A 13,648-nucleotide genomic window follows, 5' to 3' on the forward strand; every position below is an offset into this window, starting at 1 on the left:
CGGAACTCCTCGGCCATTTTATCAAAAACAACCTCGGATGTATTTGGACGGTTTTACATACTCAAAAAGCGGTACGTTTAAGTCCGCTGCCAGTAGATCGTGTAGTATTTTTATTAAGTAGTTAAACTTTATGACTATACGCTTGTGAATCTTAATCATGTTTGCAATAATACAGTTCACTGGCAATCAATTGAAACTTTGATCAATAAATACAACTCTAAAAAACTACATTTAATTAATGATATAATTCCAAAAATTACGAACTACTTCAACTGATGTACCGGCATACATCCGAGGTTGTTTCTTTTATATACTGTCCCGGACGCAATACGAACCGGAGTGATCTGTGTCCAACACAACATGCCGATGATCAACACGCTGCCACAACGGACCTTTCTGGAGCACGGACTACCCCGGATTGAAAGTCCTGCCGGATGGTCCCACACGGTGTCAGATCACCTCTGCAGTTTTAAACAGTTAACAATTGCCGGGGTGGTATCCCGTATCATCCGGGAGGATCCCGAACTGTCCCGGAATGTCCCGAATCAGCCCGGACCCAACACGGAACTTACACAAATCTGATCCCGGATCTTCTAAATTTCAGTTCGGAACGATCCAGGAGAGTCCGGAAGGTCGGTTGGAATGGCGCTTATTAACCAAAACATGCGTTGATACGCCGTGCAATAAGTAAAACAAACCAATTCAAGACATGAGTTTCATTTTATTGCAAACCCAATAAATATGATCCAAACATGCGAAGAACATTTATTAACGTCATGGTTGCATGAAAAGATGTACCCAAATGGAAATGACTTATAACGTGAAATATCTTGCAAAATCTTTTTAATCTAGCACTAGAAATGCTATACATATTTCAAAAGTCAATACTTTATAACTATACACATAACATCCCAAATCACAATTGACACACATACATGAACTATATATAATATATACTGTACAAATAAATAATTTACATTAAAATAAATGCATTTTTAGTCTACTTAGTATGTTGTTCTTGAAAATAGGATATTTATATCAATAAACAACAAACAAAAAAGATGAAAACATTAGCGGAACGGGCAGGTAACAATCATAGTACTTCATTTATTTAAGCCGATGTAGTTATTTTCAATAATCATTGAATGTAATTATAATACAAGAATTAAGTCCCTTTTGTATGAAAGCTCTCAATTATTTCATTATTGAATGCCCTAGCATGTTACAGTTTCATTAATAGTTCATGAGGGTTTTCCTAAATTATACGCCCGGGAGAAGGTATTTTTTGCAGAACCAAATCAATTTAAACAACTTATAATCCCTGTTTATAATATTAATTGGCCTCAATTGACTCTGGCTACAATTAAATGACTGCTTTGCAGAAAACCTGTTTTATTCATTAGCTATATTAAAACGACCCAATGGCAGATACTATGTTTTGGCTACGGTAAATGGACTCTTTGGCAGATAACTTATTTCATTTATTAGCCTTCGTTAAATGACACATTGACAGAAAACCTATTTTTTTCCTTAGCTACCGTAAAACCACTTAGTTTAAACATATCTATTTTACAACGATTGTGAAACAAGTTATTACAACATTATATTAATCACTCTCGTTGGCACGATTTTACGCGAGAGTGTGTTGTGGGGGAAACCGGAGAACCCGGAGAAAACCCACTTGTCCGGCTTGGTGACCACAAACCAAACTCACATGCGCCCAAGCCGGGAATCGAACCCGGGTCGCCTAGGTGAGAAGCGAGTGCGCTAACCACTAAGCTAACCGGACAACCACTTTTTGGCAGATGGCGTATTTTATTCAACGGCTACCGTAAAATCTCCCTTTGGCAGATGACCTATTTTATTCATTAGCTACCGTTAAAGACTCTCTGGCAGATGACCTATTTTACTAAATATTTATTTTACTAATAATACGACTTGACGGATATTCTTGATTTAATGGATAACTGGTCATCTGACATTATAACTGAATTATAAACATAAACAAAGAGTTTTCTCTGAACTATTTTACATTTATATTGGTACCTAGCTTCTACAAATGATCTATCAAAAGTTCAAAGAGCGTTATATAAATAATGATAACAATAAGTCAGTGTTTTGTTTATGAGTTTTTTTATCTAGTCTGTCCAAATTGTATAGGCGTGTTTATGTTATTTGTCTGGTGCTTTTGTTCCACCAAATTTTCGATCGTCTATGATAAACCAAGACTATACATTATGACGTGGAAGAGAAAAGGTCACAGCAATACCTGAAAGCGTATTATGATAATAATTTCCTTTGATAGTTTAGACAGTGCAGAGTGTTGTCAATTGTCTGTTATTATAGCATGGTGCGGAACGCTTAAAACGTTCAGCAAATGCACCCGGACTGTGAAAATCCACTTAATTATCAGCATGGTGTTTAGTTTACGACTGATGGAAAATTACTAATGACATAGACCACATTAACCTGTAGTTATATAACCTCTCTGACTACAATATATAGATATTTGGCATTTGATAGAGGTACTAAAACAAATAATTATACATTAAATTATTTCGTAATAAAACTCATATATTGCATGGTAGTTTTGGGAATAACATCGTTTGCTTCTAGCATATAGTACTCACCCCTCATTAACAGGAGAGAAAGTAGTTTGACGGACATGTTTACAAGCTGTAAGTTTTTGGCACGCATGCATCGACAAGACTTTAAATATATCTAAAAGCAAAAGATATCGCTAATCGAGCATATTTCAGTTTTGAGAAGTTTTGCTGAAGCAAAAGTCCATGAATAGGAAATCGTATCCATGACGGAGGCTCCCATAGCATCATGTGCTCAGGTAGTGTAAAATGTGACTCAGATGTAAAATAGATTCCTGTCCCATGCCCAGTGTTCGGGCCGTTCTTTAACACGTTTGACGACACTTTGAATTTCTGCACCATTGATACAAAAACTTTTGTTATAAGGTGGAGGAAAACATTTGCATATAAAGCTACATCATCTTCCCTACAGTTATGACCTGTGTTTATTATATTATGCATGTATACACACTTTGTATTTATGGCATTCGGTAAAGTAACAAAAAGGTACAATGTTTCGAAACACCAACAGCTTTCATCAGCCATCCCATAGCGATGGAGTTGGTATCTTCCTGGCCACCTTCTTGGACCGATAATGTCAGCTCGTCACACAAATGTCATGTCGTAGAACTGCATTAAAGACAAGATCAAAACTTGTTCATCATATTTATCTGTGGCCATAATAATTCAACGAAGTCTCATCAGGTTACAGATGAATTTGGACAGTTTATGTTATTCTCCCATTTATTTGACATGACGCAGTTTTCGCCGATACTCAGTGTCCTGGCCAACGCGACTGTCGTCTCGTCAATATGATCGTCAATGGAAGTAGTCACGTGATTATGATTGGTTTGTATCTCCTCCTCTCGTGGTTCGCAGTAGTCTCTCTGGGGATGAAAAACAAGAGAAGTTAATTTAAACATAACCATTAACATTATTACATGTATGAAAATTGTTGATGGGTAGCGGCGTTCCGTTCATATTCGATAATGACATTTTTACTGAGAGTGTACATTGCAGAGGTCCTTTGTGACATATAGAGAACAATGTGCCACATTTTATTAATCATGACCTATTCCACATACAAGTATTTTCCACAACGGGATGTTTATCACCGTGGCTCCTTTCATTATCATTCGAGTACATAAAGGTTTCTCGTAACCTAATCACAAAGTTTGTATATAATCTCACAATGTGTATATTTTAGAATCCACAAACATGCAGAGGCGTTCCAAGTAATTACACCTACAAGGCGTTCTACATATTTGTGTGATACTGTTTATTCGTTTCAATGTCATATTGCCGTTATATCTGTTTGATGGCGACACAATCTATGACATTGCACAGAGATCAATAGTTATTATCATTGAAAATGAAGTAGTGTTTGTTATTGCAAGATAAGCTTAATATTCTAAGCATTTATCAAAATATTTTAATGTTGCAACACAGCTGGTTTATTTTCCAAGATAAGATCATCACAAAAAATCCTCATACAATATATTTAAACAAAGTGGATTTGTTCTGGTTGGAAACATGTATTACTTGCCAAACATAAGATAAAATGTAATCTTATAAAAACAAACTTTCTGGAATATGTTCGCTTAATTCTATCTAAAATGACTAAACAAGTGTTAAACACGGGAACTAGTCAGTTGAGTTACAGTTTCTATGCGAGATACATAAGATTTCTGTTTTTTTTAATTAATTTGAAATATATATCATTGTTTACATTCAAATACCACTGCACAATCACACCATTGTTCAAGTAATCCACATTAACATGTGATTCCGAAAAACGGTTTTGCAAAGGAAAAGGACGAATCCTATGCTGTAAATTTGTATATTATCTTATATATACAAAAACAAATGAGAATAATAATAATATCCACAGTTAATAAGGCCAAAAAAATATATGTCCGTTTCGGGTAACCCGACCCTACCTATAAAAATGCGCCGACCCTAACTATTTTTTTTCCGTTTCTGAGCAAAAAAAAATATTCGTTAACGAATAGAGAGTTACGAAGGGCGGTTAAATGCAGATTTTAATCAGAACTATTGTTTATGTAATAAAACAAAGTCAGGCAATGACAGTAATGTAGGAAAGACTTCCGTGTGCAAGAAAACACTCTGAACTTACGACAGATTTTGAAAAAAAAAAAATCCCTCCCTACCCTACCTAGAAATTTTGGGAAGGTTACTCTAAACAAACAATTTTTTTTGGCCTAATCAGTCGCTGCTGTCAGGAAATTACCACGGGTCTCTAGATAGATGATTCGATATGCTTACCACTATACTTTGCCAAATAACTTCTAATTGAACCAATCATTATATTAAATGCCAAATTGAAAACATACATCCACCTAGTAGTGCAGCTGTTGAGACGCAGTGTATATACACGTGGTCAGCATACTAGAACGGCCAGCCAGAGTACATACACTTTATTGCACCTTGTTCTGTGTGTAATTCCTCAGGCGGTCAAGGGTCGCATATATACTTATTATCAATGTATAGAGTCGTATGGCTTTAAACATATAATCTTCGGCGAATATTTTAAGGGCCTTCCATAGACGTTCAAAGGACGAAAACTTAAATTTAAGAGTTTATTTTTTAATTATTTTTTTATTTAGTTCTGAGGTTCAATATTAAGCAAGCATAGTTCATATATTTGATCCGTTGCAAAATGTGTGGCTGTAAGGAGTTAAGCTAATTTACGAAATATTATTTTATCAGATTTCCAATAAAAAAGCATTCACATTTTCCGGAAATGTCGTAATACAAAATGAATATGTTTTTGTGTCAATATTGTCAGTACTAGCAATTCAACAATATATTGCGGATTCGTTGTGATTGCATCTTATTTAAGAAAGTTGTTTGCATTTTCGTATCCAGGAAATGAATTTAATCCATTATTTGTCATTATTGTTTTGAATATATTCTTATTTGAAAAATAAATCAAGAACCCACAGCAAATTGTTGATTAGGTAGTCTGGGGCATTTTGACACAAAAACAAAGTTATAATGCAAACAGATTTTTCCGAAATAATGTGAATGCTTTTTGACCCAAAATCGGATAAAACTTCTTTCGTAAAATTTGGTCAACTCCTTATTACCCAAAATGAATGTTCTACTCCCAAAAAAGATCGTTCCTCAAAACCAAATAAACATTAACTTTTGAAATGTATTAATTTGAGCCTCCCCAGCCAATTTTACATTGTTGAAGGCCCTTAAGTGAAAAATAAAACTGCCAACTCACACATTTGGTGCAGCGTTTGTGGACGATGTACTGCACAATACAGACGACAGCCGAGAACCCGATCCCACACAGCAAGACAATGAACATACCAGAGGCGACCTCAATCTCGATCGCTTTGCTTTTGGCATTGGAACGATGGTCGGGACAATTTGGTCGACGCCACCACCTAAAAGGCAGTAACAGGTCAGACCAAGGCAGGCTGCATATTCTCTAACGTCTTGAGTCTAAGTTTGAGAGCATTATAAAATGCTTTAAATTGTGTTCTAAAACGATAAAATTTAAAAAAATGTTCTGTTTTGTGTTTATTTTCGAGGCTTAGGCTCGGGCAGAGGGCCAATTTTCACCAACGTATAGAGTCTGATACTTAAAAGTGCCAATCTTTCAATAAATCTGATCATATTAAACAATTATAGTGAATCCTGCTGTATTTTTATATTACAATTTACATGCTTTTTCAATTATTATGAACATAAATACACCTGTTTTGCAATACAGTCATGTAAACTGTGTCTTCTTTTATACTAAAAAAACAGCGCATTATGGAATATAGATTGACAAAATGAGTGCAACTTATATTCGAGCTTCTTTCTATTTTGTATTGATTCCCATGCAGTCGTTATCAAATATTTTGTTTAGCCAAATGCCTATTTCACGAAAGTAGTTCAAAATCAGGTAAGTAATATTAGATCAATTGAGAAATAAACAACTGAAGATTCAGATAATGTGCAATTACTGTTTTTATAACAAAATACTGAGGGTTTAGAAAAAGATTCAAACACTGTTACATACTGTTTATGACCGAGACACACGTGTTTCTTCTACACTGATGGTTTATGTGGTACATTAATTCAATATATTTGAAGAATTGTCTGAACATATTTGTCAAATTGACAGTTCAAATGTCCAGAGAAAAAAGAGCATGCGGTGTTGTTGATAGGCATTCTTTCCCACATGCGTTACCAATCCAAATTGTACTTTCAGCCTTTAGATTTATCATCTTTCAGACAAACGCAATCGATTTTTGTGCATTTTATCATTTGTAGTTGAATTCCCAAATGTAATACATGGATTCTAATCTTTCATTCATTGGAATGCAGACACCTTTCTTTGAGATCGGTAGTTCTAACAATAACGTAGATAAATTAACATTTGGGGATAAATGTCTGCTTTCTTCATCAATGACATACTGCTTTGATTAAAACCTTGGCGGTCTATAAAAATCAGTACCCGGTGAATATGAATTATTATATTAGCAAGACTATCCAATTATACTCACTTCCCCTCAAGTCTGTAGAGAATGCCATTGTCATTTAAGGCCAGTATGGCCATAGACAGTTCCTCGGAGTATATTGAATGCTTTTGAGTTGCTATTCCGTAACCTTTTAAATCAAACGGCGTTCCTATTTCCATTAAATCACAATTGTTTGCGGTTTCGTGTCGCACGGTCGGAGAGTCCCAGATGAAAGCGTATTTCTCTTTCATAGCTCTTGCAAAGCCGTTTTCAACACGCCGCACTTTAGAGTCAGGATTATATACCATCATATAGGCTCTCATGTGTTGGTAATGACTGATTTTGGTATGGTTGAAAAACATTTCAATTTGACCCCCTTCAACAGTCCCGTAGTTATATTCGTCTTGCCCAGCTAAATCCGCTGCAGAACTGATCGGTATTTGTGCGTTTGATATAGTCAAAAATGCGGCTAAATTTGCGGTATATATTGATATGATAATTAAACTAAAGAACCACCATGAGGCACTAATAATTCTTCCACTTGTTGACATAGGAGATCCGCTAAGTTCCGCTCTGAGCAGGGTCCCCCAAACGTACCAAAAGCTGTCTCGTAAATCTATCATAAAATACGTTTTAGCATCGTTGGTTATCCGTGTGACGCCAAAAAGAAAGAATCCGACAAAGACGAAGGATAAGAATATTGCAATCCAGACAAGCTTGGAAAGAGGAGACAGGAACTGGAAAGGCCAGACACTGCGCTCAGGCTTTCGGACCACGACACTGGTGCCTTTTGTTAGAAATGGTTTTGTGAAGTCTACTGCAGCGCTTCTATCTGGAGTAATACTGAATGGAGCTAGGCCAATGTCCGCTTTCTGTGGATTAGAAATAATTGAGGTTTTAAAACATATTGCAATACACCATTAATGTTTGTATCTTAATAAATGGAAACAGAAAACTTCATTAACATAGATTTGGTGAGGTCATTAACAACTCATTAAACCCTATGCATGAAGTGGCTATAACTAAATAGGTCATATTAAATAACCATAACAACGCGAATTGTTATCTTTTTATTCCAATATAACCATTAAAAATAACCAGCTTGATATCAATGTGTCTTTGATAGAACTTCCTCTTTATTTTTCTGGGGGAAATATTCATTAGGTCCATACTGGTTTAATTAAGACAACATGAAGTGATTAATGGTGTGTCTCTTTAATTGATCGTGTTAACTGTTGGTGTTTCCTGGAGTCTGACTGATCGCATAATTAGCTGTAGCAACATCGGAGAAAAAACAGTCTAGATCAAACTGAACTGCAACAACCAATACAAGATGAAAAAAATAAACACCACCGTATTATTCTATGCTAACAAACGTAATCAGATGCACTTACATCGTCTACTAGCTGTCTGATTATGCCTGTCCAATAGCGTGGAGCCGGCTTTAAACTGCCGAACTTCTTGTCAGGAACTAGTGTTAGATTATACTGGAAATTGAGCATTTTGGCGATTTCCTCGAGCAGATCGATACAAAATCCTTCAAACTTGTCATTACCCATCATGAGGCCCTCTTCGGGAGTTTTGTTTTTCCACTGAATAAACGGTGGTTCCTAAACAAGATGCATGCTCTCAAGTTAATAAAGTAGCTCTTTACAAAATCATGCATCTTGTCATCTGATAACGACATACATGTTTTTAAAAATGTTTCCTTAATTAAGTAAAAAAGTATCAACTTCTTGCATCTTCAGGCTATTATGTATGCATTAATTGAGGTTTAATTATTACTATTATTTTTTTCTGTCATTATTATTATTATTAGTAGTAGTATTAATATGTTTCGTAAACGTGTATATATACTTACGATAAGTGTAGTGACCCTCAGTACTTTATCTGCAAATATGTCACTATTGCTTGTGAGAATGTTGCTATAGGAACGCGAGGGTTGCACTCGTAGCGCCTGGTTGGCTGCTCCGCTGTACCACGTACCTGACTGAAAGTCGCGTGACAAAATTTAAATTAAGCTTAGGTGTGTTTATTTACAAAAAAAACCCCACACATTTAAATATAAATACACTCTGCCCTAGATAACAGTTTTTTACAAACACTTATCTTAGCAAACAAATTAAAAGAATCTTAGAAAAACACCATGTATAAGATAGGTGACTTTTGTATAACCGTTTTATCGGGCAGATAAGCTATCACTACATTTCATGTTTCATCTTGGGCGGACTATAAAATAGGTCGAGTTATCAGTAATCTTGAGTTGATGTTTATCAAACACAGTTACTTTGAGCCGCTGGCAACGGATTTTCAGACTCATTTTATTTATTTTTTAGATTAAAAAAAAAACAACCTTTTAGTTCCAAACTAATAATTATAATGCCAGAATGTGAAAATATAGACAGTACAAAGTGCATATTTATGAAAAAAATGTATTTCAATAATATTTCCAATTTCTTTCATTGTAATTTTAGTTTGGAATTATTTGTATGTAAAAAAATGAGTATAAAAATCCGATGCTAGTGCATTGAACAACTTCAAAAACGCAAAACATGTACTAAGAGAATTATAAAATATTTACCCCATTAAATTCCTTGTTAACTAAGTGTCATGAAAATACATGGCACTTTAATCACAAGGAGTTTACGTGGCTGAACAAAAAATCGAAATACATGTATGACGTGTTTAAAGTATCTCAGTGTATAAAAAGGGTTCTTGCATTGGAGGCAATGCAGATTTTAAACATCTATAATTCTGATTGAACATGAATTGTATGTGATGATAGTGTTATTTAAACAATTTGAACTTTGTTTGAGATTTTAAACAGTCTTTTCATTAAACTTTTAAAATAGAGACATAAAAATATGTATACGTTCAGTCACATCTAGTAAAAAGAGTAAAGGCGTTTACCATCAAACACTAATACAGGACTTCCGATACTACACGGGGTTGTTTTGGTACTAAATGAAGCGAATAAGCTGTAGGTCATACACAAATTGATAAATACATGTATGTGAATTTTTGTAAGACATTTGCAGTAAACTTACCTGTCTCTGTGCAGGAATGTATTGATAACACGGGCTGTTTATATTTGCTAAATGTACAGTTTGGGAAATAACTATATCAAACTAACTACAACTGTGACATCAATAGAGGATTAAATGCATTATAACACTTTGATTTGAATTAAATATACATTAACGATCATCTGAAGCCGGTACACTCATAATGCGCTTTTAAATAAACAAATATATTAATATAAACTATCATTACTTATATTCAATTGAAAACTTATTCTGTGGAATTAACCTTTATTTAATCGTTTTCACAATGAACTGTTGGTATATACATTTGAGCACATTTTGTGAGAATATACTTTTAGTGCAAAAGACAACACCGAAAATAACACAAGTGACCACATCACAAAACAGACAATAGACATAATTGAATTGATGGGGACGACAAAACAATACATACAGAAAGACAGAATTACACATTGGATATTGCCAATCATTCTGTATTAAGATATACAAGCATATAATTATACTGGTCGAGTACACAGCAAATCTATAAAAGGCATTCCAGTGTTTGATTTACCAGTTTAATAAGCCATGGTTTAAAATCATCGTCCCAATGAGATTTTGTTTCCCAAAGTGCATTGAATCCCTTGATAAGAAACGCATAACAAAATGATTATAATGAAGAAAAACATGATCAAATATACTTTAGTCTAGAAAAATAGAACAAAGTAGTACATCAGGTTATAAAATATTTCTACTGAAAAAAAAACATAATTATATGGAGATAAAACATACTGGTTAGAGCTGAATGAAAGTAAATAGTAGTATATCAGCATTGCGTCTAGTAAAGATGTTGGCGGCTTACGTTTGCAAGTGGGTTTTACTTTGCAGTGTATTAAATGACTACCGTGAGCAACTGCTTGCAAGCCTTAACTGACCTCAGGGCAGTTGCTTGACCGTTTTTCTACTGGAAAGCTGATTACTAGAAGCAAGACAGTTAAGGGATAAACAGGAAGACACGGTACAAAGACACAAAGACACCGATTCCCCGCGTGTATGTATTCAGAAAGTGCAAATAGCTATAACAGGCATAAAAGGACATTACTTGTAATTCTGTTCTTATCTGTGAAATAGATATGTATACAGTAAGATATTATTTATTGACAATGCTCATGAAATATCTTCAGGATATCGATATATTTTGACTTAGATTGTATATATTTACATCAGGGATTAAATAGTAGGATCGTTTTTGTCATATTCCTTGGCTCACATAGCATGATTTATGTGACGTTTATGGTTTGTTTAACAAGTAATAAAGATGGGAATAATCAATTTTAGACAGTCAGGAAAATATTTGCCCAATAAATTGCTTCGGAAGCGAGCCGAAATAATGCACATCACAAACTCATGGAATGCAAAGGAAAGAGAAGAGAACATTCCTGGAAATAATTCACTGAGACACATAACGTATCATGAAACTACATATAAAGATGAACCCCAAAATGTAGGCCTTGTTGGAAATGTCTTAACGTGGGAAACTAGTACTAATAAAACTGTCAATAAATGTAACGAAAAAATTATACATGTGTAGTCAACTGTTGTTCTGTGGCGTTGTGTGTCTCTCGGTCAGTATGTATATACTGTGTGCCCTTAATAGGGTATTAGTTAACCGTGTGCCTCTTAACAGGGTATTCGTCCATGTGCATCTAAAAAGGGTATTCGTAAACCGTGTGCCTCTAAACAGGGTATTCGTTAACCGTGTGCCTCTAAATAGGGTATTCGTTAACCGTGTGCCTTTAAACAGGATATCCGTTAACCGTGCATTTCTGAATAGGGTATCCGTTATCCGTGTGCCTCTAAACAGGGTATCCGTTAACCGTATGCCTCTAAACAGAGTATCCGTTAAATGTGTGCCTCTAAACAGGTTATTCGTTAACCGTGTGCCTCTAAACAGGGTATTCGTTAACCTTTTGCCTCTAAACAGGGTATTCGTTAAGCGTTTGCCTCCAAACAGGGTATCCGTTAAATGTGTGCCTCTAAACAGGGTATCCGTTAACCGTGTGCCTCTAAACAGGGTATTCTTTAACCGTGTGCCTCTTAACAGGGTATTCGTTAACCGTGTGCCTCTAAACAGGGTATCCGTTAACCGTTTGCCTCTTAATAGGGTATTCGTTAACCTTGTGCCTCTTAACATGGTATCCATTAAATGTGTGCCTCTAAACAGGGTATTCGTTAACCGTGTGCCTCTCAACATGGTATTCGTTAAATGTGTGCCTCTAAACAGGATATTCGTTAACCGTGTGCCTCTTAACATGGAATCCGTTAAATGTGTGCCTCTTAACAGGGTATTCGTTAACCGTGTGCCTCTTAACATGGAATCCGTTAAATGTGTGCCTCTAAACAGGATATTCGTTAACCGTGTGCCTCTAAACAGGGTATTCGTTAACCGTGTGCCTCTAAACAGGATATTCGTTAACCGTGTGCCTCTAAACAGGATATTCGTTAACCGTGTGCCTCTAAACAGGGAATTCGTTAACCGTGTGCCTCTAAACAGGGTATTCGTTAACCGTGTGCCTCTCAACAGGGTATTCGTTAACCGTGTGCCTCTAAACAGGATATTCGTTAACCGTGTGCCTCTTAACATGGTATTCGTTAAATGTGTGCCTCTAAACAGGGTATTCGTTAACCGTGTGCCTCTTAACATGGAATCCGTTAAATGTGTGCCTCTAAACAGTGTATTCGTTAACCGTGTGCCTCTTAACATGGTATTCGTTAAATGTGTGCCTCTAAACAGGATATTCGTTAACCGTGTGCCTCTTAACATGGAATCCGTTAAATGTGTGCCTCTAAACAGGATATTCGTTAACCGTGTGCCTCTTAACATGGAATCCGTTAAATGTGTGCCTCTTAACATGGAATCCGTTAAATGTGTGCCTCTTAACATGGTATTCGTTAAATGTGTGCCTCTAAACAGGGTATCCGTTAAATGTGTGCCTCTAAACAGGGTATCCGTTAACCGTGTGCCTCTTAACATGGTATCCGTTAAATGTGTGCCTCTTAACAGGGTATCCGTTAACCGTGTGCCTCTAAACAGGGTATCCGTTAACCGTGTGCCTCTAAACAGGGTATCCGTTAACCGTGTGCCTCTAAACAGGGTATTTGTTAACTGTGTGCCTCTAAACAGGGTATCCGTTTAATGTGTGCCTCTAAACAGGCTATTCGTTAAATGCGTGCCTCTAAACAGGGTATTCGTTAACCGTGTGCCTCTTAACATGGAATCCGTTAAATGTGTGCCTCTAAACAGTGTATTCGTTAACCGTGTGCCTCTTAACATGGTATTCGTTAAATGTGTGCCTCTAAACAGGATATTCGTTAACCGTGTGCCTCTTAACATGGAATCCGTTAAATGTGTGCCTCTAAACAGGATATTCGTTAACCGTGTGCCTCTTAACATGGAATCCGTTAAATGTGTGCCTCTTAACATGGAATCCGTTAAATGTGTGCCTCTTAACATGGTATTCGTTAAATGTGTGCCTCTAAACAGGGTATCCGTTAAATG

The 13,648-nt window shown here is 35.9% G+C and overlaps 1 protein-coding gene across 4 annotated transcripts in view; it reads right to left on the reverse strand.

Annotated features, from left to right (window-relative positions):
• Positions 1-701: 701 nt before the first annotated feature.
• Positions 702-13,648, reverse strand: part of LOC128228020 (glutamate receptor ionotropic, kainate 2-like) — a 58,284-nt gene continuing 45,337 nt past the window's right edge. For 2 of the 4 annotated variants that reach the window (XM_052939041.1, XM_052939040.1), the window contains exons 9-14: positions 11,192-11,209; positions 8,928-9,056; positions 8,461-8,676; positions 7,112-7,938; positions 5,836-6,001; positions 702-3,469 (exon numbers count right to left, since the gene is read on the reverse strand). In XM_052939041.1, the coding sequence (XP_052795001.1) occupies positions 3,284-3,469; positions 5,836-6,001; positions 7,112-7,938; positions 8,461-8,676; positions 8,928-9,056; positions 11,192-11,209 (1,542 nt within the window). In that variant the 3' untranslated portion in view covers positions 702-3,283. The remainder of the gene's footprint in view (positions 3,470-5,835; positions 6,002-7,111; positions 7,939-8,460; positions 8,677-8,927; positions 9,057-11,191; positions 11,210-13,648) is intronic. The other 2 variants (XM_052939043.1, XM_052939042.1) reach the window with 1 other exon arrangement.

Source organism: Mya arenaria, chromosome 3 (genome assembly GCF_026914265.1).
Source record: "Mya arenaria isolate MELC-2E11 chromosome 3, ASM2691426v1".
NCBI lineage: Eukaryota > Metazoa > Mollusca > Bivalvia > Myida > Myidae > Mya > Mya arenaria.